Source organism: Brachyistius frenatus, unplaced genomic scaffold (genome assembly GCF_029030835.1).
Source record: "Brachyistius frenatus isolate BFR_SWC_R1_liver_20210118 unplaced genomic scaffold, ASM2903083v1 Contig_34, whole genome shotgun sequence".
Classification (NCBI taxonomy): Eukaryota; Metazoa; Chordata; class Actinopteri; family Embiotocidae; genus Brachyistius; species Brachyistius frenatus.
In genome coordinates this window covers 976,353-1,001,576 of record NW_027210633.1, presented here as the reverse complement: position 1 = coordinate 1,001,576, position 25,224 = coordinate 976,353, and the positions used below count along the sequence as shown (strand labels likewise).

At 41.0% G+C, this 25,224-nt stretch overlaps 1 protein-coding gene across 3 annotated transcripts in view; it reads right to left on the bottom strand.

The window, feature by feature from the left end:
• The window catches only part of LOC138622071 (unconventional myosin-XVIIIa-like), a 52,389-nt gene that overhangs the window by 11,732 nt on the left and 15,433 nt on the right, over nucleotides 1-25,224 (bottom strand). For all 3 annotated transcript variants that reach the window (XM_069700541.1, XM_069700538.1, XM_069700539.1), the window contains 22 exons: nucleotides 23,102-23,188; nucleotides 20,541-20,679; nucleotides 19,456-19,615; nucleotides 19,196-19,382; nucleotides 18,126-18,351; nucleotides 17,849-17,958; nucleotides 16,596-16,661; nucleotides 15,002-15,130; nucleotides 9,077-9,220; nucleotides 8,821-8,910; nucleotides 8,531-8,650; nucleotides 8,289-8,403; nucleotides 6,942-7,069; nucleotides 6,623-6,777; nucleotides 5,808-5,931; nucleotides 5,469-5,669; nucleotides 5,175-5,285; nucleotides 4,159-4,263; nucleotides 3,848-3,994; nucleotides 3,612-3,725; nucleotides 2,511-2,627; nucleotides 1,603-1,686 (listed from right to left, as the gene is read on the bottom strand). In XM_069700541.1, the coding sequence (XP_069556642.1) occupies nucleotides 1,603-1,686; nucleotides 2,511-2,627; nucleotides 3,612-3,725; nucleotides 3,848-3,994; nucleotides 4,159-4,263; nucleotides 5,175-5,285; nucleotides 5,469-5,669; nucleotides 5,808-5,931; nucleotides 6,623-6,777; nucleotides 6,942-7,069; nucleotides 8,289-8,403; nucleotides 8,531-8,650; nucleotides 8,821-8,910; nucleotides 9,077-9,220; nucleotides 15,002-15,130; nucleotides 16,596-16,661; nucleotides 17,849-17,958; nucleotides 18,126-18,351; nucleotides 19,196-19,382; nucleotides 19,456-19,615; nucleotides 20,541-20,679; nucleotides 23,102-23,188 (2,859 nt within the window). The remainder of the gene's footprint in view (nucleotides 1-1,602; nucleotides 1,687-2,510; nucleotides 2,628-3,611; nucleotides 3,726-3,847; nucleotides 3,995-4,158; nucleotides 4,264-5,174; nucleotides 5,286-5,468; nucleotides 5,670-5,807; nucleotides 5,932-6,622; nucleotides 6,778-6,941; nucleotides 7,070-8,288; nucleotides 8,404-8,530; nucleotides 8,651-8,820; nucleotides 8,911-9,076; nucleotides 9,221-15,001; nucleotides 15,131-16,595; nucleotides 16,662-17,848; nucleotides 17,959-18,125; nucleotides 18,352-19,195; nucleotides 19,383-19,455; nucleotides 19,616-20,540; nucleotides 20,680-23,101; nucleotides 23,189-25,224) is intronic.

Here is a 25,224-nt window from a genome sequence, read left to right as displayed (position 1 = left end):
GAGGTGTGCTTGGCAAAAAAAGAATATATAGCTGTAGACCTGCAGGTCAGAACAGCACTTAAGATAACAGACTGCAGAACACAACACAGTTCAATCCAACAGTAAGTAGGAAGGAGATAAAAGAATTTAAAAAACACATTTTTAGAAAACTTTCCCTCATAACAAAGATGAACTTTGGGCAGAAAAGTTAAATATGTCTCATAATTATATTTTTTTTTTTGTAAGTGAGCAAATTCTGCTGCACTAAGTCAGACCCATGAATTGGTCAGACTGCAAAGAGTTTCCCACATGAAACACTTAATTAAAACAGCAATCAGCCCTCACCTTGTTTGCGACTTGCATTAATACATATTAAAGGCACATAGCTAGGCCCATTACTAATGCCAGAGCTGAAGTGCCTCAGAGCATAGAGCCAAAGCCATTTGAAAAAGACATCCTCGTGAGATATACTCCCAACAAACTGTGCATAACAATAGAAACAAACTCCACATGGGCACAGCACAAATAGTGTGGAGGGTACATTTATGTTGTAGGATATATTGATATTGATCAACATATGGAAATTAATCATGTTGAATTAGATTTTTTTTTTTAGAAGCTATATTCGTCCAGTAAAAGCTCAAAAAGTCTTGGGTAACATGTTTTTTCCACTCGATTATTATGAAGCCAATATGCAACATAATAATAAAACATCTAACCAACAATACTAGTTCATATAAGTCAGTATTTAAATGCGGGCTTTGTTTCTGTCATATCTGATTGTGACATTAAATGTAGCCTATATTAAATGTGTATACATTTTTTTTATGAAATTCAGTGTATAAATGTGTATGAATTTCCCATGTAGGGACATAACAGTGCTTGGCCTGATATATGGCACAGGGCCACCAGGCTTTACAAAGCGGCGGGTTGACATTTGAAACGTGACTCCTCTGCGAGCATCTGCTGTGAGGGGCCCTTTTTCAAGTGGGAGAGTAAAATGGCACCTTGGGGGTTTTTCAGTTGATTGGGATAATGATATGAATCATGCATAAAATGGCCACCGTCTGTAACAAGGTTTTCCCATTATGTCCAGTTATTGCATCTTATCACGTCAATAGATGAGTCATCCAATAAACAAACAAACCACATCGCCTGACGCTGTTTTCATACTCGTTTGCATTTGCCACCTTTTCATTAACCCCAAGGCTGCTCTGATATTTTAAAATCATCGCAAAACCAAACCACAAATATAATAATGATAAATAACTGAGACAGAAGCTGCCGTGTCAAGTTAAGAGACAATCGCTGAAAGGATTAGAATGAGTGCTTAAATTTGATCTAATTAGTTAAACCCTGGTATTGTGTATTACCCTTCCTTTGAAAAGGAAATCTGAGAGTCAAAAGAACCTTTTCTCTCCTTGACTCTGAATTTTCTGCTGATTCCTACTATTTAAATGTAAATAGCATTGCAATTTTGGGAAGAAAGCTGCCACAGAAAGGAAGCATTTTTTGGTCTCAATAATCAGAGAAAGATTCTGAAGCCTAATCAGAGAGGAGTGTTGAGGCAGTGGGCAGATTTCCTGGCAGGCAGCTGTGCTGCTTTTGAAAACGTCCTCGTACCTTTTCTTGGATCTCCTGCTTCTCCTTTGTGGCTTCTTCCAGCTGTGCCTGCAGGTCACTGATCTGGCTCAAATCCCTGGCAGACTAGCGCACATACAGACACATGGAGACACATAAAATCAATAGTCAGAGAATTATGGTATCTGTGTGTGTGTGTGTGTGTGTGTGTGTGTGTGTGTGTGTGTGTGTGTGTGTGTGTGTGTGTGTGTGTGTGTGTGTGTGTGTGTGTGTGTGTGTGTGTGTGTGTGTGTTTGACAGAAGAAGCGTGAGCATACTGTATGTTTCAATTATTTGTGACAAAGATGACTTTTAATGTGAGTGGTAATAAACATAATGAATTAAATCATTTGTCATGTGGTCTGCTGTGGAACAGATTGCATCTCCCTGATTTCAGAGCACACACTGTGTTTAAAGCGGAATATGTCCTCCAAAGCTCAAAGCTACTGTAAAGCAGAAAAGAACAGCATGTCGGGGTAAAAGACGGTATTCCACAATGTTTCACACTATATTTGGTGCGTGTGCTGCATTTTCACGTTGTGCGTCTGTTCGTCCGTTCCTGGATTGTGAACTCGATATCTGAGGAACGCCAGCAGGGAATTTCCTCAAATTTGGGAGAAAAAAAATGTTGGACTCGCGGATGAACTAATTCAATTTTGGTAATCAAAGGTCAAGGTAATTGTGACCTCACGTCCATTCCATTCATTCTTGTGACTGCGATGCCATAACTCAGGAACAGAAGCCGTAATTACGACTATATTTTCCTTCACAGTCTCCGCCAACCTGACTGCTTGAAGGAGGCAAACAGCCATGAGGTAGTAATTCTAGTTTCCTACCTAAAGGGGAAGATCTGAGCTTCAAAAGGAGCTCATAAAACATTTTATTTTGAGGAGACAGACATTTTGGACTACCTGGGCAACTGCCGCCTTGTGTTTCTTCATCAGCTCGTTCATGTCCTCCTGGTCCTCCTCCATGCGAGACTGCAGGTCGTTCTTCTCTCTCTGCAGACGACTGACCTGCTCCTCCAACTGTGGAACAAATAGAGGAAAAGAAGAAGACACACACTTTAGCACGCAATGACAGGATTTATTCATGAGCTGTTGAATATGATAAATGGTCATTAGCTGGCCGGGCCGTGGCAGTCCTGGAATCTCATCTAATGGCAACGGAACATGATCGGGACAGGCTTCTGGCCGGAGGATGAGACCAATTGGAGATAATCAATTGGCTCATTTAGGCTGGGGAAAGTGCGGCCAGTGCAGCATACTGGTGATGTCCTATTTAGAGTTCACCCTCTGTGGTGGTGGTGGTGGTGGTGGTGGGAGGGGGGGGGGTTGACTCGGGCCTCTCAATCTGCATTCTCTAATCTCACACATTTACAAGACCTTCCCTCACCATAAATGCAGCAATTAACAAGCAAAGCAGAAGCACACAGAGCTCTGTGTGTCATCCCCAGAGACACAAACATCCTCAGTCTATGAGTCTAAAATGCAGGCGGTGCTCTCATGAGACAGCCATTAATGAGCAGATGGAGAGAGAAAAAAAACATTCGACAAAGCTTATTTATCCATTATAGCAAAATGTTGAAATCAGACATATGCCAAAGGGCATTTATTATTTTAATGTCTCACCATGGCTTGATGATGCTCGCATATTAATGTTAGAACCCTGCTGTATTTTTGAAGAGTGAAAATTGTATAGGCCCACGTTTAATTAAGCATTGTTGTTGTTGTTGCTCTTCAAAAGAAATGCACAGAAACATTTATGCAAATCATTTCTCAAGTGATAAAAATTGTTAAATGAAAAAGGGGCAGGTATATTTTATTATGTATAACTGTAATGATTTGTACACACCACAGATTAAGATACAGATACACCAAAATATAGTCCGTGAGAAACTGATTGGCATTCAGGCCTACTCAAGTGAGTAATTGGAACACAATTTACGCGGCTCCACTCCGGGTCTCATGTCGCACTCTCAGGAGACATTGTTAACAGATGTTAAAACTCACCGATATCTTAGCTTTGGCCACGTCCTCCATTTGGATATGCAAGTCCTCAATTTCAATCTCCATGCTCTTGCGAGCCTTCACAGCCGTCGCAGAAGTGAACTCAGACTCTTCCAGCTGTGAGAAAGGAGGAGTGTGGGGAAGGAGGTGAGAGACAGACATGAGTGGGAAAAGATCAAAGATCTGTGCTGGATATGACTGAGGAAAAAACTTTTTTATTGTAACTGTGTGGGGCGTACTTGATTTTTGAGCTGGGCGATCTCCCTCTTGCTGGGGGCGTTACTCTTCAGGTGGTCCAGCATAATCTGAGCATCAGCCAGAAGGACTTTGGTTCTCTTCAAGTCTTTCTTCAGTCTCTTCTCCGTCTCCACGTCCCTTTGGCTCACCTGAACCATAAAACCACTCCTTTATAGACAGTATTGTCACACATTACTTTCAATCCTCCTTCAAAAACCCACAGCACCTCTCTTGACTCAAAAGCATTTTCTTTTCCAATCAAAAGGAGAGGCCCACCAATTCAAAGAGACCAGAGGCAGACTGATGGAAATACCTGATCCTGGGCATTCAGCAGTTTGGACTCCAGCTCTCTTCTGTCACGCAATACTTTCTGCTTGTCTTCGTACTCCTCCTCCAGCTGCACCTCCATCTGTTTCAGCTGCAGGACACATGAGCAGAGTGTCAAGATGCACAAGCAGATGATCAATGATAAACAAAGACAGACATAGCAGACCATCGACCATCCTGTTAGACATGGCTGCTCTCACGCGTCAAGGACAAATGAATCCCCTCCTGAGCAGATCTGCTAGACTTTAAAGTCATTAAATAAAATGTATATCAAATTCAAGGTTTTTTATATTAAATATGAATAAAAAATGGTTTCTGTATTCTAACATGTATCGACATTGATTTGTTGTAAAGATTTTGGGCAAATGTTGTACTTGCTGTTCGTAAGACCATAATTATATATTAAAATAATCATTCATACTCATTCTTTTGATGAATACAGTACATTTGTATTAAACATAGGAGAAATACAATAGTACAATAAACTTCATCCAAGCGGAACCAGAAGTGACCATATTTGGACAAGCTGGGGAGGAGCTAGCAGTGGATCTGACGTGGCTCTCCCACCCACCTGGCTGCACCACAGGCCTGTCAATCAAACAAACCATGGCTTTTTGAGGCCCATTTTCTAATTAACAATGGGATAAATGTCAGATGGACTGCCAGAAAACTAATGAGGGACTTTAACTAACAACACCATAAGAACATGTGGAGAAAATGTATTGACTTTGTATTTCATGAGAGAAGTTGAATGGGAGTCAATGACCTCAGAGGCTTTTTGGAGCCAACCTCTAGTGGCCCTCTCTGGCATTGCAGTTCAAGGCACTTCCACATTGGCCTCATTTTTCAGACCTGGAAGCTACGTCCACTTTTATACACAGTCGATGACTTCAGTAAACCTTTGTGAACACAATATGTGAGTTTTTCAGCGCTGCCTTGACCAGGAAAGAGAAGCTTTAAATAATTTGCACAAATGAAAGCGTGAGAATGAGCAGTGCCTACCTTCTTACTGCAGGAGTGCCTGATCTCCTCCACCTCTTCATCCTTACTCTCAATCTCTTTGGAGTGGGTCTGACGCTGCCTCTCCATCTCCATCTCAAGCCGCAGCTTAGCCTGAGTACATAATGAGGACACACACACATATAACAACACAAATTTAATGAATGCACAAACACAAAATTTAAAAAAAGACTAAACTGAAAAAGGGAAAAATGATAGATCTACTATCTTGATTTTCTATAAGCAGCTTTTAGCCTCCACACTGCTATAAAGTACCACATCTGCACCACCCTGTACCTGCTCCAGCATTTGGATGCTTCCAGCCTGTTCGTCCAGCTCCTCCTCCTGGTCTTTGACCTTGGCCTCGAGGTCACGAAGTTGCTTCTTGACCTTGGCCAGCGAGGCCTCGTCTTTGGTTTCCTGGGAGGACAGATCCTGCAGCTCTGCCTCCAGCTGCTGCACCTTGGCATTCATGGCGCACAGTTCAGTGTCCTTGTCCTGCAGGCAGGGGACACAGTGAAGCTGCACATCTGGACCAGCCCAGTTATGTCAGACAGAGAGCAGAGAGACCAAATATGTTGTCCTTAAGAGAGGACATCTGTGTACATACCGAGGATGCAGTGTAAAGTAGCTTACCTGCAGCTGCTGGCGGAGGTTAAACATCTCACCAGTCATCATGTCTTTCTCTCGGGCCAGCTTCTCCTTCTGGCTCCTCTCTCTTTGTACCTCACCCTGAGCCTGGTTCTGCTCCAGGTCAAATCTGGATCACACACACACATGTAATACAATAAAATATGAAGAATATAATCCAGGAAAAGTGGCAGATACATCTGGTGCCTATCAAGTCATTTGTCAAAATGAACTGACATGTTTGATTTTAAACCATGAACTGACAAAGTGACTTTCTGTAACTCAATTTTAGGCGATCCTTAACACAAAGCCCAACATCAATTTACCTCTATTCTAGCCTCCACTTTTATCCCTTTCTATTAGCCATCAATTTACCATTGGGTTGTAATAATGTGCAAAATGTTTTCTTCAATTGTCTGCGGCAAAAACACTTATGATTGGTGAACTTAACAGCTAAGTGTTTCATGCTGTCAGCTCATTGTAATTCCCTGTTTTTCTCTGTGAAGCGCAGCTGAAAATAATTTCACCCACAGAGCATCTTCAATTAGCCACAGGGGAGAGATCACATTCTGCCACAGCGATAGCTTCTCAAGTGCTTAAAGTCTGAGTCATTTTCTCAGCTAATGCAATTCCACAGATTACAGAACATCTCAGTCACAATTTAAATTAAAGAAAAACTTTAGCGTTATGCAAGTGGGCCTGCGCTGGGCAATCCAAGGAGGAAAGAGCAAAATGTTCTCTGTCAACCTGTCCATCACCCTCTGTGTCATAAACACACATTATGAAGACAGAAGAAGGTGACAGATTAAATTGAAACTGACTTCCTCTGTTTCTTCTCCAGGTCGTGGTTGCGGCTCTGCAGGCCCTCCAGGTGGAGCTTGGTGTCCTGCAGCTCCGCAGTTAGTTTCTGGCACTTCTTCTTCAGCTGCTGCACAGAACGCTGCACATCCTCACTATCTGTCTGCAAATCAGCCAGCTGCAGCATGTACACACACAAACACACATTTTAATCATATTTACTATTTACATTCCTAACAGTTCAAAACATATCTTCGCTATCACAACTAAAAGGTTACAAGTGTGTCATAGACAAACATTAAACTCAAAATGTTTAAGTTAATTAGAAACATTTCTTCTTACCTTTCTCTCAAGATGTCTTTTGCCCTGCTGCTCTGTCTCCAGCTTGTCATCAAACTCCTGCTGGAGTTTCTTTTTGGTGAAGTCCATTTCACGAATGGCTCGATTATATTTTATGCGCCACTCGCCTCCTAGAGGAAAGAGACACAATTCAGAAAATGTCTGGGTGACATTTGGGTGTCTCCTGCTTTTAATGGAGGCCTTGCCGGGCACGTCGAGGAAACGGCTCAAAAGCTCTGAAATGATGGATGCTGTGGATTATTGAGTGCACTGTACTGGCCACGATGGCTATCGCATTCAAGCACTGAAATAATATAATCTCACAGGAAATAAAACTTCTTTCATCAAAACCTGACCTCATAAGGTCAAAAAATTTGACAGGAAACTACAAAGCAGCCTTTGCGTTTCAACTCTAATCTTGGATAAACCTGAGGTAAGAATTCTGAGCACACCACAACAGCAGTTAGAGAAGGACATGTCTAAGTGGCACTTTCCACAGTTCTTAGGTGACCCTAATTCTGGAGCTGTCAGAGGCTATCAGAACTATAACAGCGGCCAGGCAGACATTCAGGTTCAGGTTCATTTCCAAGCCTTATCATTTTAGAGGCTGTCCATTTCTCCTTCACATACCAACACCGGCTCCTCCATCAGTGCTGCTCATTAGCATATATATAGCATAATGACAACTTGCAGGGCCACCAGCTCTGATCTCAACGATTATTTTCTCATTCATCTAAAAATTCTGATACGCTCTGTAATGGCGTGTCTGCTGAGGTGGATTGAAGAGGGTGGGAGCACAGAAAAAAAAAAAGAAGCCTCACGGACAATATGCTCTCAGCAGGCGCTCTCTTTCCCAGCAAGGGGAGACCAATCAGCAACAGGCATGAGTTGCATGCCTGGGAGCTAACATCTTAATCCCCTAGCAGTAAATCCTAAAGTTGGAAAATATACTTCCCGGCACAATACGCGATGTGGCCGAGTCTGACGGCCATGTCTCCCGCTGAAACGGTCGAACAAAGCCACTCATTCCTGCAGCTACAATTAATATGAGACATTTTTCAAACTATGCACATAATGCTGGTCTGAGTGGTGCAGGGAATTATGCTTCTGACCTATGCTGACAAGCCCCATTAGGGAGGTTTAGGGAAGCTGCTGCAAGTGCCACAAGGTACAATTAATTAGGGAATTTAACACAAATCTTTGAAAATACGGATGACCTGAGAAAAGTCTCTGCAAGTCACATCCTCTGCGTTATCTATAGATTTGGCCTTGGAATAAAATACAATGGAGGTGTGAGAGTCTCTGGTATCGATTGGTGTAACTCCAAATGTTGTTTCTAGCTTAACTAACCAGCATCATCATCATCATCCATCTCCCCGTTGAGCTCTGATGTTTTCATCAGTCGCGCCTCCATCACCTCCATCTCCTGTGATTCCAGCTGTTTCTTCACGACATCAAACTTAACCTGGAAGGCACAAATTCAGCCACAAGTCAAAGAAAAGTACGTCAGTCATACTAAAATGGAACATTTTTAAATTACTAATACTGTTGTGGTGTGGTTTTTTTTTTCTAATATTTTTGTTTATATGTGCCTGTAGATCCTTCAGGTCCTTCTCCAGGCGGAGTCTCTCTGAAGTCTCAGTCTCCAGCAGCTGAGATGCCGACTCACTGGTGCTTCTCTCATCAGCCAGCTCTGCCAGCAAGTCTGCGATCTGAACACAAACACGTACAGGCAGACACATACAGCGGCGTTATGCAAATCTACAAACTCCTCAGCCCAAGTTTCTTTGCAAATATGTGATCAAATCTTTAACTAAAGTGGAGGAGAACAATCTCAACCACCGTCCTCCCAGAATGCATTGCCTCAGGAAAAGTTACCCACCCTGCTCTCCAATCGATCCGTGTTTAGTCTCAGCTCATTTCGTTCTTTTTCCACCCTCTCCAGCTTCAGTTTCTGCTGCTGTATCTCCTCCTGAAGCACAGAAGAAAGCCATACAGGTTGTAGAACAGGTAAAACATTAATGAGAAGAAGTGCAATGCTGCAGTGGCAGGTAATGCATTTTGAAAGCGCGTTAAAGGCTGCCTAACTAAAAGGAATCTGTAAAGCGGGAGTGCATCACACAGAGAGGTTCTCTCACGTCTTTGTCTCGCATCTGCTCCTCGGTGAGCTGGACCTTAATGAGGGGCTGCACTGTGGTGAAGAGCTTCCACCATGGCCAGTGCTTCACACCGCGGTTCTTCTGGATGTTTTTCTGGATGCACCGGATTGCTAGATCCTGGATCTAAACACACATTCAGTGAAGCAGTCACCACAGGAAAACGCATACGTAAAATGATGGCATTTGTTGCAGTGTGCTACCACAGAATTGACTGGTAAATAATCTGGGGCATAAAATCGGAGGTGATAAGTCTTGGTGTTATCTTAGACTCAGATTTAAGTTTCAGGGCCCACATTAACAAAGTAAACGGAAACCTAATTTTTCCATCTTAAAAAGGCCAAGATATGCCCATTTATTAATCAGACAGATGCTGAAAAGCTGATTCATGCCTTCATTTCTAGCTGACTGAATTATTGTAATGCGCTTTTTACTGTCCTAAATAAATAAAACAACAGAAACTTTAGCTCATTCAAAACTCTGCAGCTCAACTGTTAACCAGAACCAAGAGCACATCAGCTCAGTTCTAGCTGCTCTGCACTGGCCACCTGTGACACACAGGATTGACTTTAGGGTCCTCGTCCTCATATGCAAAGGTACTAATGGCCTCGGACCAAATTACATTGCTAACTTTCTGGTTAACTATGTGCATTCAAGAATACTGCAATCATCTACTGCTGGTTTATTGGAGGTTCCCAGGAACAGCCGGGATTTTATATTAATGTGTGGTCATGTATTTAATTTGATTTCTTATTATGCATTTATTTATTTATTCTTTTCATTTTTAGATGACATTTTAACATGTTTTTACATTCCTTCATATCTATTATAAGTGAATGTAAAGCACTTTGAGCTGCATTTCTTTTATGAAAGGTGCTATACAAATAAAGTTCATTATTATTATTATTATTATTATTATTATTATTATTATTATTATTATTATTATTATTATTATTATTATTATTACAGACCGTGCAGTGGTATTATGTAATCTCTTCCAAATGTATCTCTAAATGATCCTCTGATACAACTAAATCCTTCATAATCAAGACAACATATATCAATACATTTTCTGCAGTAGTATGTCCAGTACATGTTGTTAATTGCACTAAATGGAAACAAAAGTTTAACTGCAGACAGAATGTAATGCACATAATAACAGTGGAGAGGTCCATGAAACAATGTCAGAAAACTCTTAATTCCTCACTGGATTAAATGCTTTGTGAAACTCATCTCCTGTCACCGTGTCATCCTCACCACTGATGAACATTATTTTAAAAACAACAACACTGCATTCTTCCCTTCTTATATTGTCTGTGTATGGGCGAGCAGATATCCCAGGACTTGCCAGCCTCCTCTAGAGACTTTATGCAGTGTGTTCCAAGGCTGGAAGCTAATTTTTGATTAATTAAATCAAACACGTTGGCAGCTATTTCCAAGTATTACACGATTTCCATGCTGCTTATGCATGAGGCTCTCTAGCAGCAGCAGATTACGGGCAAACCCAATTAGAGCAACACAATTCTCAGCATCAGGTACATTTTGCCCTGAAGGTACTCTCTATGACCAATTAGGATTTGTCACACAGTGAAAGCCGTAACGCGGAGCAAAATGGAGCAAATCTCTGACAGAAGATTTAAACAGGTCTCACTTGTCATATTTAGTCTGAATTGAATGGAAAACAAACAAGAGATGATACTACATGAGCGCCGTGGATAAGCATTTTGGTATTCATATCACATTAAGAGGGTGTGACAACTGTAAAACGTCATGATGTGAATTACAATCGTGAGCCAGGATTAAGAAACACAAAACCTGTTTTCTATTCTCTTTCTCAATGTTTGACACATATAGACGTGTTTTACTGTGTGTGTCTACCTACAGGTACACAGGCATGTCTGTGTACATGTGAGACATACAGCATGACAGCTGTTGAGGTTAAAGCTAGTTTATGTGTGCTGCTGTGTGCTGATTCAATGCAAATAATAAAAAATTAATATATGTGTAGGGCACCTGAAGGACAAAACTCCCAATACGGTAAGTGCCTGCTGAGGCAAAATAACAGACTTTCAAAATGTCAGGTTGTCCCCTTGAGGAGACAGCTGAATGAGGATGGGGTAAAAAAAACAAGAAAAATTGTGGCTTTGTCATTTAATGTCACATGGGCTTGGCACAGCTTCACAAGGTTAACATGCCAGGGAACATCAATCAAGCGAACTTGCGACTTCCCGTCACATCCATATACATCAAGCAGCAAGTGTCTGAGAGGCTTCACCAGAACTCATTCGCACTGTTCCAGAGGCAAATTACCAACTACTGTACCCGCTAACACTGGATACTTCAAACAGCGTGAGAGGCAATACAGGCCTATCAGTTTTCACAGAGGCATATCAGGATAACAGCGAGGGTGCAAGTGGATGTTATTATACAATGATTATACTAAGATTCAACAGCAACACGCTCTGTAAATCTTTGCTGTGCAGAGCGGGAAAGATGGAAATCGTTCAATAATCCACCACAGTCCTTCATCTGTTCCCCAACTCGGGTGTTGACTAATTGAATCAGGAATAATATAAACAGAAAGAGAATCAGTGGGGGGAAAATGCCCTTCAGATAATTATTGCAAGGAGAAACTGTATTTACCAGACAAATAAAACAGCTGAATAGAAATTAATCTGGCAAACTGTAGTTGTTTGAGTAGCATATTACAAAAAGGGTAGCAAGGAGGAAGCAAAATAGTTTTAGCATTGCGCATTTTCACATCTGTTTTCTGTCCAGAGAACATTTCATGCACTTGACTGCAGACATTGATCTAATAATGTTAAAATTGTATGTATATTTTGGTGAATTTTATGATGGAGTAACTTTGGAGCATTTTAGTTTGTTGGGTTTCCTGTTTTACTTTGAAATCCGTCATCTCACCTCAGTCCCTGCCCAGGTGTTTTTTTTCCAACCACTTCTTGTGCTCACCTGTGTCTCATTAGCCCATCAGCACTCTGTATTTAACTCTGCCTCTTGTCTCTTTCAGTTGCCACGTTGTTTGTGTTCCCACAGCTTCTGTTTTCTCGTGAATTGCATTAACCTGTTTCCAGTTCATGCTTTCACTTGAGTGTTTGTTTGTTGGTTAACCTGAAAAGCTAATATGCTTTGGATTCCTGCCTCAGTGTTGTGCGTTTAGGTCCTCCTCCTTGTCAAACTGTGTAAATGTAACAAAGCCAAGTCTAAAAAACAATAACTTCTATGACTTGATTTTGATTTCATAATTGGAAAGACTGGAAGTTTCCAAAGTATGATTGGACTATTGCAGTGCATGGACATGTACAGTAACATAATGTTAGAAGCACAAGCTCCAGTGACTTTTTAATCAAAATATCTTATCAGTGAACTTTGTTGTTATCATAAGCTGTTACAATTACACTGTGGGAATGACTGGAATACCTGATTTATAATTTCTTCAGGGTATTTTATTTATTTATTTTCCCAGATGGTTAATTTACTCAAACTGTAAAACAAAAAAAACAAAAACAAAAATCCTCATAATTTGTCTGATGCATTGTCAGTTTTACATTTAAATACTTACAGTATTCCCTAACATGGGTTAGAGTAGAAGCCTGAAACCACTTTTATATTTGTTCATTAGACTAGTGGTGAGCCAGTCAGTTTAGCACAGCTAAGAGACTGGAAATAAGGGTGAACCATCTAGCCTAGCCTGGTTTTAAGGGGAGGTTATGTGCCAGAGTGTTTCTTGGCAGTCAGTAAGTTGATTTTGTTACCTCTAGGAAGAGCCACACTCGCTGTTTTCCTTTGTGTCTCATCCTTATCTAAGATAACTGGATGCTTGCAGTAAATTCACATTTGCTATATAAACAGCTGTATCAATCTTTTCATCTAACTCTTACGAAAATATTATATATTTACCAAAAACAAGTCCTTTACAGTATAGGTATTTTATTAAAATGTGTGTCTGTGCATGTGTGTGGGCTCTGCTTTCACCAGGGATGATTTAAGTTATTTTAAATTTAATCAAATTGATTTCATTTTTTTAACTGAACCAGGTATGAAAGTAATGTGCATTATCATGTAAACAGTTTATATAAACATCTCCAATCTGTGGTAGCTGTCAATACAACCATACCTGTATGGTACCTTGCCAACTTAAATTGAGTTTAAAATCAATCAAATTGAGAGCAAATAAAGTCTTATCTTTCTATTGAAGATACATTTGCAGAGGTTAAAAGGCATAAGAAAAATAAATAATTCTTTGCTAATGGATTTTGTAATTGCACAGTTGCCGAGCAATTTTGAATGGTTCTTTGCTGCTCTGTCAGATTGTGAAGGACCAGGTTCTTAGCCCGCTTTAGTGAATGAATAATGTCCTTTGAACTTAATAAACAAAATGTATCAGTTCTCCAGTTTGAATCATCCATTCCTCTAACTCTTAATAACTCCTGTAACAACAGTAGAGAGTTGGAAGTCCACTCATATAAAAGATCATATTGATTTACGTTGTTGCAAAGATGACAATTTAATAGTTTTACTGCATCATATACAAGTGAACAAGATATCTACTCCTTAACAGCATGTCATAGTGGATGGAGAGCATCGCGTTGATTCTGTTTCTGCTGGTTCATCACAAGCCAGCCAGAGCGGCACATTCACTTAAATAGTAATCACAGAGAGGGAGCAGGATACTGCAGGGCTCCATATATCACAAGAGGACATGTATGAGGTGCAGAGAGAGACCCACACATGCTGGGAGAAAAATGGAAGATGAGTGGAGCAGATGGGTGTGTGAGTCAGCAGCACGTTTGATAAGGCTGCATTTAAAGGGGAGCAGGCTGATATAATGTAATAGAAATGGACGTGTCATTATCAAATATCCCCTTGGGAGAGCTGATTGGATGGATTACAGGGATGGAGGGGGTGTGGGCAATAGATTTAAAGAACTTATTTGTAATTAGCTGAGGATTTACAACCGAGCTGGTTAGATCTACCCCAAGAGCCGAGCAAACGGGCGCTATAATTAGCTCTCAACTCTGAAGCTCACATTCTGTGCACCTTTTTGACCTACTTCATCTACTCCACCTGTGGAACAAAACAGACCTCGATACTTTTGCAAATATCAAATTTACTTTTGCGTTTGTATCTTGCTGCTCACATTGAAGTGAGTCCATCTGAGTAGATTGAATTTGTGATAAATAAATATAACCTTACTGAATTGAGATAAGAAATGGGGTAACTATCAATGGTCCAACCAGTGTTGCGCACCAGGGTCCAGAGGCTGTCAGGTGCGGGTCATCTTGCACTCAAACTGTTTCACACAGTTTTCATAACCATTCAAAAACATAAGTGGAATCTTTACGGATTGGGATAGCTATACCACCTTCCCACCTCGTGTATGACATTTATGGGTGTAAGTCATAGCCTATGTTGTGTATCTTTTTTGTAATATTCCAAAACTGCTCATTTTATTAAAAATAAATGGGCCATTATGTCTACCCATCACTCGGGCCTATTTCAAATGGTTGCTTCATTCTAGGTTAGTTACAAAGGAAGAAGGCATGCTGGGAAACACTAATTTGTTTGTCCAACATCCTTTCTCCCTGTCAATTGTGATCATTTGTGATGACATTGTGACAATTGTTTCTCAATGATTTAACCCATTAGCAATACACTATCTTTAGCAAATGGACACAAAGTTAGCAGTATAGGCTAAATGAGTGTCTGTGCAGACAAGTGTGTGCTTATTTTGGGGTATGTGGTGCAAGGAGATCGGCCTAAGAAAAATATTTGTAATACAACTAATCACAATTATGTTACGCTGCAGAATATAAATATATGGTTGGTGATTTCAACTTAGAGCAACTGTAGATTGATCCATTCTTTGCAGTGTAATGTCTAGCCTACCTTCCTCTTCTTGAAGGCTTGCCGTGCCAGGTAACCTCTACAGGCAGCTTGGAAGAGGGTTAGATTGCGTTTGGTCTGCTCATCCCTCTGCTCCTCCAGCTTAGCCAGGGTTCCAGCTCTGAAGAACAACTTGAGCAAGAAACAATCACTTACAAATACTGATTAGCAAAGTGTGAAATTGTTGAGGTACCATTTGATGCTTATTTTAGCCAAGAGGAAATTAGATCTGGAGGACCTGCTTTAGTGTGAAATACAGCAGCAAAAATAAATGAGAAGTGAGTTAAAAAGTAAATAAATGCACTGAAGCAATAAATCAATAAGAAACAGTGTAATCCACAGACAAGAGAGTCTTATCTAAGTGAGAGAGCTGTGATTAAGTTATTATCTCGGATAATCAGCCTTGTCTGTTTCTAATCTGGGCCAAAGGTAAAACACAGGTAAACAGCCAACAGAAAGCAGATCACGTCACGGCCTGTCTATACCTCAGAGGAATTAGCTACTGCAAATATATTCCAGATATGATGGCAGCAAGCTATTAAAAAGGATGGATGATGACAGAAAAACTGTCTCCACTGAAGGTCTCTCTACACAAGTTCCAGTGCTTTATGAATTACAGAATCCATATGTGATCTGTTAACAAAGCAGAAACTGGAAATGATCGAGCAGCTTTAGAAGGGAAATCTGCATACCAGCAGGCAGGAGGAATGCCTTCAATGACATCAGTGAATATTACTTTTCAAATTTCTTAGTGGGACTTGAGCAGAAACCTGTTTGTCTTTCATCAGCAGAAGCATGTTGTACTTTCCAGCATGTGTGCAGCTCAGCTGTTTTTAGACATGTGGCTATCTCTAATGGCAGATTTTATCCCGTCAAGAGCTTTGAATCCACTGCTGTAAGGTTATTTGGGGTTGGTGTAATTGGCATGCAAGTGAGACGGGTTGCTTAGACACCACTGGAATGCTTTGTGAATGGCCAACTGCGCTTGTCTACTTCTGAGCCCCTTTCACACTCCAAAGTGTGGCACCATATGAAGCTGCCTCCAAACCATTATTGTGTCGTATTTTAAAAGGGCCTTGTACGCACATCACATAACTACGGGCGCAAATTCCACTGTTTTATGCATTGTTGTTCTCTTTGATTTCCTTCTTGGCTGATGGCCACTTTCCAGCTGACAGGATTAGACCTCCGTTTCTAAGCAGTGTTTGCTGTGATTACCTTACAACAGTCACGGAGGAAAATAAAGAGGGCCATCAGTTGTGAGAATTTGCTCTAATGACCTGAAAAGAAAGAGGGAATTGTGGTCACGTAGTCGGGCAGGGTAGAGACATGCCTCTAGGGTAGCAACTGGCTAAAAGACTAGAAGAAGGGACAAGGCTTGGCAACCCTCCAAAAAGGGATGGTAAACAAACTTCAAAGAGGGACAGGTGTAATGAAAGACACACTTCCCCAGACAGCAAGTGTCATTCAAAAGGAAAAAGCTATGTACTGTGGTTCTGTTGTTGGAGTTTAAAAGAGTGGAGAGAAACTGGCAGCGATTCACAGCAAAGGTTTATCCAATCATTTTAAAGCTGTTTACTTGTTTAAGATTACTCACCCTACTCAGACCCATGTGGTAGCTGCTCTTCTCCAAATCCAAGGACTCCAGTAGTTCTTCCACAGCCTGGGAAAAGGCACACGCACACGCACACGCACGCACACACACACACACACACACACACACACACACACACACACACACACACACACACACACACACACACACACACACACACACTTAGGCTTTCAACAGCTGGATCCTGAGGGAACTTATACTGACACGGTAACATTGCAGTCGTCCACAGTTCCCCTAAGTTGTGATGTTAAATTAATGGAACAGTGCAGTTTTCCCTCTTGTCTCGCATCCATTCCCAACTGGATTTTGTTTTGAAAATAACTCAGCCGGCACAGGAAAAAGTTTGGCTCCTCAGAACCTCCACAAACCAATTACAACTTGTCCCCCAGAATCCACCTGCTCTTGGCTTATTCGTCATGACCCCCTGGTGTTGTCAGCCCCCTATTACAGCTTCGAACACACACATCCTATGAAGCGACGCACCATCAGCCAGCCCGGAGCCCTCTCCCCTCTTTGTCCATCTCCCATCCTGTGTATACTGTAGGTGTATTGTTGTGTCTCTATTTGAGCCTCCAGCCCCGAAAGACCACCTCTAGATTACACCAGGAGAGGTTTGCCATGAATACTGAGGGGCTTTTGTTTGCCGCTGTTTCCACAGAAACTCAGCCTCAATACGCCGACACAGGGGAAAAGAGCTATACTCTCCCTTAACCCCATTCTTTCACTCTCTCTCTCCCCCATTTCTCTCAAGAAACCAACTTTTGTTGATTTTTTTCACCACTGCTCTTCAACTGAGGCTTTTCTTGCAGAGGACAAATGCACAGCGCACCTTCAGTCATAGTTCGTAACAATAACACTCAAACTAGGCTTCATGTTACGGTCATTATTGATCACTTTAAAACAAAAAGTAGAAAATCACCAGTACTGTTGAAGTAAACTAGGAAAACCTTGGTGCTACTTTCCAAAGACCAGATTACAAAAGATCTAACTGAATGCTATTTTCTAGCTTTGATTGCAATGAAGCACTTTCCGAGCCACAATACTGATCTGCTTCTTTCACGGGCGTGATAGTGATGAGGCTAAGTTGATTAGGTCATTACTATAGCTCTGATGAAGGTTTATTTCTCTGTCAGTTGGCTGCTGACAAATCAGGAGCAGATGTAATGAAGCTGCCTCTACACAACATTAATCTTGACCGTGCTTGGCCACTGGCAGAGCTGTAATGATGGACTCACTCTCTTTTCGTCCTTCACGATGTAATTCCTCCCCAGCTTCTTGGTGAGGTGCGGCGCCAGGACGTCAAAGCGCCGGCGAAACTCGGAGAAGACCATGTGGTCAGGGTAGCCTGTGAAAATCAGTATTGGAGAACAGTATTTTCTAAACATATTTGCAGCATGCAGTTGTTATTTTGAGGTCATTTTCATTTGATTTATTTTTGTTTTTCAAATACACATAGACAAGGAGGTCTGTCTTTCTTTAGCTGCTTGCCCCAAGTGTGTGATTTAACCTCACCTTGCCTGTAGATCCGTAGAGCATCAAGCAGCTTGGATCCACGCATTTGAGCACGGAGCAAGGCTACATCGAGCTGCATTAAGCCCAGATCTCCAGTCTCCCCTTGAGCCTCACACTCCCCTCCTTTGAACAGCGATCCACTCAGAGCCTTGAGGGCATCCGCCTTGGGCAATATGCAGTGAACAAATTGAATCCTGGACCGCCGCACCATGTCAAGGAGAGCATCCTGGAGAAGACGGAGAAGGGTTAGGGGGCTCCGGTTAGAACGGGTCAACAGGTCAACAGGTCAACGGGTCAATGGTCAATGCGGTATTTTCCAGTGATGAATTTTCATATAATCAGTAGCTTAACTTCTTTACTTTAAACTATCAAATTCTCTACATATCTTAAAATGTTGTATTTAAAAGGAATTAACCAATATCTCTTGTATCACCCACACAAGTGTTACACAATTTATTCTGTACAGTGCTGCAGTGAAGCACTCAATTACTCAGTAACTCTATGACAACCCGAGGACAGATAATAAATTTGAATTCATCATTTCCATTTTTAAAGCCTATTTAAGAGCATGTGTATTACTTTACACTCAATACTGCATTCTATATAAATGTCCATTTCCATGTAAGACTAACAGCTTCCAGTTTTTTAATTGTTAAAAAAAAAAAGAAGAATAATAATTATCTAATAATGATGCAGTAAATATTCAGTGAATGTAATCTGGGGATCAGCGTTCTTTTCAAGCAATGGGATTGGAAGAAAAAGCAGCCGCAGAGCTCATCTCTATAACAACAGGCTTAATATAATTTGGTCTGGCTGCAGCCCAACGACTGGCCTTCATCTCATCACTTTTCTTTTAAGCTGCATTAAGCAATTTGTGAATGCCACAAAGCCCAAACTAGATTCCAAAACAAATTTACAGTGTTTCATATTAACGAGAGCCTGTGTGTTTTATTATGTTGCCCCGGTGGCCCCCCGCAGCCCCAAATACACCTCCAGCACACTGCTGAGGTTTAGTAGACGAACACACGAAAGTATGACTGAATGATTTGTTCCATCTTCTCCCCTCTCACCACTTGAAGCTTTATCTGGATGCACAAGGACTTCTTCTTGATAGAAGCAACCCCCGTGGTGAAGGTCTTCCTCATGCTGGTGGCCCGCCGCAAAGACAGCTGGGAAACACCTTCGAGGCCGGCGATGGAACCTGACAAAACAGTGGCTCCACCCGCTCGGCTCATGAACAACGAACTGAGGATCTTCCTGCGAGAGATACAGTGACTCAGTAAGATTCGTAAGAATTGACTATATACACTTCTGCATGGGTGATACTTACTTCTGGGAGTCCTGCAGGAGGCTCGCAGCATTGGTCGAGGCAGGATTCTGCTTGGCGTTGTTGAGCCACCCGCGGGCATCGTACTCCACCCAGTCGGTCCCGTGACTGTGGCCCAGCAGGAAATGATGATCTTTCTCACCCTTCAACAGGAACGTGTGACCTGATGTAAACGTAGGATTCACTGTTAGGATGCTCACTATGTAGGAAGATGACAAAAATGAACAATCATGAGTAGATTGATCATGTCCTGATTACTCACCGACCTACATAAACTTTAGTGCTACAGAAACAATAACACACAGTCTGCTCCTAATTGACTTTATATTAATGGATCACATTAGCTTGTCCGTGCAGTTATAGTGTGAAACATCATCCATATTGTACTGTCATAAATATTTGCAACGGTGTGCCTCAAGCATGATGTGGTGGCCTATCAAAGAGATATGGCTGATAAACTAAACAGCTCAAATCTGGCCCATATAAAGAGTCTGAATGTGAAGCCTCCAGCTGTTGTTTAGGAGGGCTGAAGTGACACTGTGCTCTCTATTTTTCCCTGAATTTCACTGAGTTCTATTGGGGACATTTTTAAAAGCTGTAACACTGGTGAGTGGCATCGAGGTTGTCAACAAAATACAGTGCATGAAAAAAGTGTCTGTGACTCATCTACAGTATAATACTGGTATAACTGGCAGATACAGAGCTTTGTGTACAATCTACACTGTAGCTATGAAGAGAGCATTTACTGTGACACAGTCGTATACTATGAAAGAAAAGGGTAGTGATTGTGATAAATCTCAAAAACTAAAAAAAAATTTGTTTGGTGAAAATTCAACAGCAAGAGTTACTATATACTGCAAAGACAAATAATACAAAATAGCGTAATATTTCTCATCAAAACACCCAACATAATGTTCATGTAATGTCAGTTTCAAGATCATTCGCTGGATGCTTGGTATTAACTTTAAGGGTGACCTAATGTGTGTGTGTGTGTGTGTGTGTGTGTGTGTGTGTGTGTGTGTGTGTGTGTGTGTGTGTGTGTGTGTGTGTGTGTGTGTGTGTGTGTGTGTGTGTTGTCCTCTCCTTGCCTTTACTCTCGCCCTCAGCTGGCCCATAGTAGCTAAAGAGACGTCCCAACAGTGTTTCCTCCGATCCCCCGGGCTGCAGCGCCTCCTCCTCCATCAGCCACAACAGGCCCCGCGCCTCATCTGTTCGAACCGTCCGAACCTGTCAAACGCATACGCTCAGAGGTCATGGGTCCTTCTTAACGTCCCAACGGGGATACAAAATGTTCTGGTTTACTTTCAGTTCTACTTTCCATTTTACCTCTTTGACCCTCTTTACTAACAGGTCTGCCTGAGAAAAGATTACATTTTGCCAAGAGTATCCCACCAAACCACCTCACCACAAGGACATTTGGCTCATTTTAGTTATTTAATGGGAACACATTGATTAATCAATGACTGAGTATATTTAAGCCTTTTTTTTTTTTTTTACTTGTCCACCTCCTGAGTAAACAAAAAACAATAATTGTTTATGTAAAATTATTTTAAAATTTCAGCAAAATCTGGGTTGTGGCATCTGCAGTCACTGTTTAATTTACTATAAGCTGTTCTCCTAGATGTCAGAAAAAGTAGCATGCTGTTCATTTTCCCAGTCTTAGCCAGTTAGGACAGGACTGAGAATATTATTATCCCTGAAAGTTAAAGTTTCAACATTATTTGTGGTCCCTGTGTCCTTCAGCGGTTGCTGCAGTAATAGCATCATCAATTTAGCTTTTCCTTATAATGAAAGTGGAAACAAAAAAAGGAATTCATGACTACAAAGAGTAGAACGGGGAGAGAAGGGATTAAAAAGTAATTAAATTAACGTGAGCACAGAGAAGAAAATAAAATCCACTCCAGCACTGATGATCATGGAATTAGCTCATGGAAAAGGGTTTTGTTGTCTTCTTACCCTCAGAGTGCATGTGACCTTACTGGGCAGTGTAAAACACACAACAGCAGCCATGTTGTATATTTTGTATTTTCAGAATCTCTGAATTTTCAGCGATGTCATTGGTTTGAGAGGTGAACTTTTTATCCGAAGATATTTAGGATAAGCCAATGTTGTTTTGGGGGATTAAAACCAGCTCCAGAGAAAACAATCCCCACGTTAATGAAGTTTATGTGTATGTTCAATAGGGAATATGTGCTGCTCTATTTCCTTTTTCACTCCCACTTTCCTACTGTCTAAATCCTTCATTCATAATCTTGTAGATTCCTGCCCAATGATCTTTCTTACATATCATCGTATTTCTCTCATTCTGCAACCCTCCTCCTCCCCATCACCCCCTCATCCATCTGGTTTCGCAATGAGCCCTCAAGTTAAGTTTACATTAGTCATCTCTGTTCTCACCTCACCACAGCCGGTCGAGGCGGATGGCCACCCACCTCTGAGCCTCATTTTGTCTGAGGGTTTCTTCCTGTTAAAAGAAGGTTTTTCCTTCTAGCTGTCACTCATGGGGGAATTGTTGTGTTCCTGTGTTTAATGCATTGAGATGTCTTATGTTGTGATTTGGCGACATTTAAATAAATTGGAATCTGCTTACTCCGCCCTTCCACCAGGCTCTAGGTGGTCCTGTCCTATCTCCTACATTTATTTGACATCCCACTATGAAATGTCCTCTCGTCATTGAAGTCTAATCACCAAAAATGTATCACTCAAACTGTCATTCACTTCTAATGATGTCTGCCTCTTGAAACATACAGCTCATGTCTGAATCCACTCTGGGAACCCTGGCTTAGACCCACACAACCAAAAACTGTTTTCGCAGCTATCAGGAAGTTGCACTGGAGACATCCTTATCAGCATCGCACACTACACTGACTGCATATACAACACAGAGTATCAGTTTGGAGGAGACATATGACAACTACGAGGCTTGCAATGAATCGAGCATTAAGGCTGTTTGTGATAACGGACATCTGAGCTACAACTGAAAAAAAGAGTCTGAGAGTGAAAAAAAATCTTTGATCAAAATATCTTTTCATTCTGAGCAACAGATCTTTAGAGTTGACTTTAGAAATGACTTTGAAGAAGCTGCGTTTTCACCCCCACCCCCACCCCCCACCCCCCACCCCTTTGGTTTTAGTGTGATGTACTACAGTTCACTACTTCTGATGACATTCCCATTAGAGTGGGGACCTTTTAAAAAGTAAAGCACTCAAACCAAACATATTGGAATTAGAGCAAAGTGATCTATGACTCTCTAAACTCTGCCATTTCTGTTTCCATGGTGCAGATCATAGGCTGCAAAGGCCAAACATTGATTTTCTTTCTTGAAGTCAATTCTCTAACCTTTCTTTTCTTGCTCCTACCCTCTCATTCTAGCCTCTGCCAAGAGCATAGAGAAAACTTCTGATGCTTAAAACCAATATTCACTGCTGAATTAAAAAAGGGACACCCAGAGATTACCATGTGAAAATAAATCGTGAAAAGGAAGGCAAGTCCCATCGGTGTTTTGATGCGCATTCAGAGGCGAGTTATTATCCCAAAAAAACAGATTTGTGCATATCAAGAAAAAATAAATGACTATGCAAGTAGGAAGTGCATGCATAATATTAAGGGGAAAAGGGAGATGAGAGACAAAATAAAATACTGGACTTACCAGTGCTTGGCTTGATGCTTGGTCTACCACTGCTACAGACAGAGAAGTGCTGGGCTCCATGTCATCCAAGGAAAGCTCTATGTTCTCCTGGAGGAAGACACACAAGCAGATTGAAAGACTCTTTAATGAAGCCAAACTTGCAAAAAAGCAGAAAATTGGAGATGTGAGTTCTGTTGTTTTTTTTAAAAGTGAAAAGAAAAGAAAATTTATGAGTTTTTAGTTATTTAGGAATTTAAATAGATGCTAGGTAGTTTGGAGCCCTGGGTTAAAGAATACCTTTCCATGGTCATAGACAAATATGTTTAGAGAGAAGAGCCCACCATTCAAGAAAAGGTCAAGTAGATGATGAGGAAACAGTTCTTCAAGGTGTGCAGTTGTACGGAAGGTTAAGATGTGTAACCACGCCCACTGTCCGTTTTAGAGAACCAAAGTACCTGTGTTGGTCATTGTTGCTGTCTCAAAGAAATGATCCACAGTCTTGAGGTGTTAGTTTCAGATAACACATGGAAAAAGAGTTTGCAGAACTGAATGTTGTTGACTGGTTCAATACAACCATGCAGCTATTAGTCCTCAGAGACGTGACCTTTATCTAACCTCTGCTCTGACAATGCTAATGTAAACAACACAACCTGGAAATCCACTACAAAGAGTCCCAGTTCAAAATAAGATGATAGTTCAGTTGATCAATTTGAAAAATAATTGTCAGCTTTGTTAAATATTAAATCATTTCTGTCATTTTTAATTTGTTGTTTCCAGCAAATTTCAGAGGGACTTTCCCTTGTGATATACAGAATATTGGAGAGGTGAATATATTGGGTTTTAGACTAATAATGTGACGAAACTGATTAAGATTGTAGATTGTAGAAATTTTAATCGTTTTTAATAGTATTTTCTGGCATTTTGTAGAAAACCAAGTATTCAATTAATCAAAAACATGATGATAAATTAATCAATAGATACTAAATTGATACCCATTAATTTTATAATTATTTGTTGCATCCCCATCAGTTAATTGCCAGTCATCAATTCATTTGAAATCCTAATTCCCCTTTATTATAGGGGTGGCCTCGTGCCTCGTGAAGGTGCCAGAAAGCATAGAGTCCTACAGTTTTAATACATATTGAAATAAAAAAAAATACATATTTCAATTTTGATGTAATAAAAAAACAAATCTGGCCTTTAAAATTACTGGGGGGGGATTCTACACTGTAGGTAAATGGAAATGATTTCTGGAATAAAGTGGAAATGAATACACTAAATTACCTTCACCAGAACAAAACGGGTGTGCAGCAGCTCACAGTGACAAAGTGCAGGCTGTACTAGAAATGGCTGAAAATGCTGGCAGTGCTAAAAGTGTGGCCATGACAGATGCCAGTGTTCAACTTGACTGTGTTTGTGACGTAGCCTAAATGACTTTTGTTCTCCTCTGTGGAGACTCAATGTGCAGAGGAAACACACATAAAACGAATTACCCAAGCAGCCGCAGCCTTCAACAGCATTGGATTCAGAAATATAAAGCATATGCCTGTTGTGCGTCTCACGGTTTAACCTGCCTGTCACCGTCGTCATTACACTGTGTGCTGGTTTAAATGAGTTTGACCCAGTTTACGATGACAGTTTCACAGCTTCTTATATTTTCTAGGTGTACTGACAAGAGAGAATTACACCACTCTGTTTTATGCAATGCTTCATTTCGCTTCAATTCCCTCTCTCCTGGGCAGAGGATGTGGTCGGGAAAGTGGGTGGGAAATCCCTGGATCTTTGTTCACAGTATTAAAAGTAATATGAAAAGGGATTTCTGGTTAACTTCAGGGTACTATCACCTCGGTTTTTTAATAAGATGACTATTCCTGGGATTAGAGTTGGGACAGATGGAATGGATTCATATATTTGTTAGTAATGGAAGAAAAATCTCCATCACTTGTCCCTTAAATATCTTAAATTCTGTGTCCAGTTTATTACGGTCCAACCCTGCTAGCAAAGCAGGACAAAAGAAGAATAGGTCCTTCATTACTGCTGTGCAGCTGGGCGTGTCACCCAAAGGCAGTCAGGAGTGACTTAACTTTGATCTCAGCAGAAGAGGTGAAGACTGGCATCGCTAATGAGAAGGTCTAACACATGAA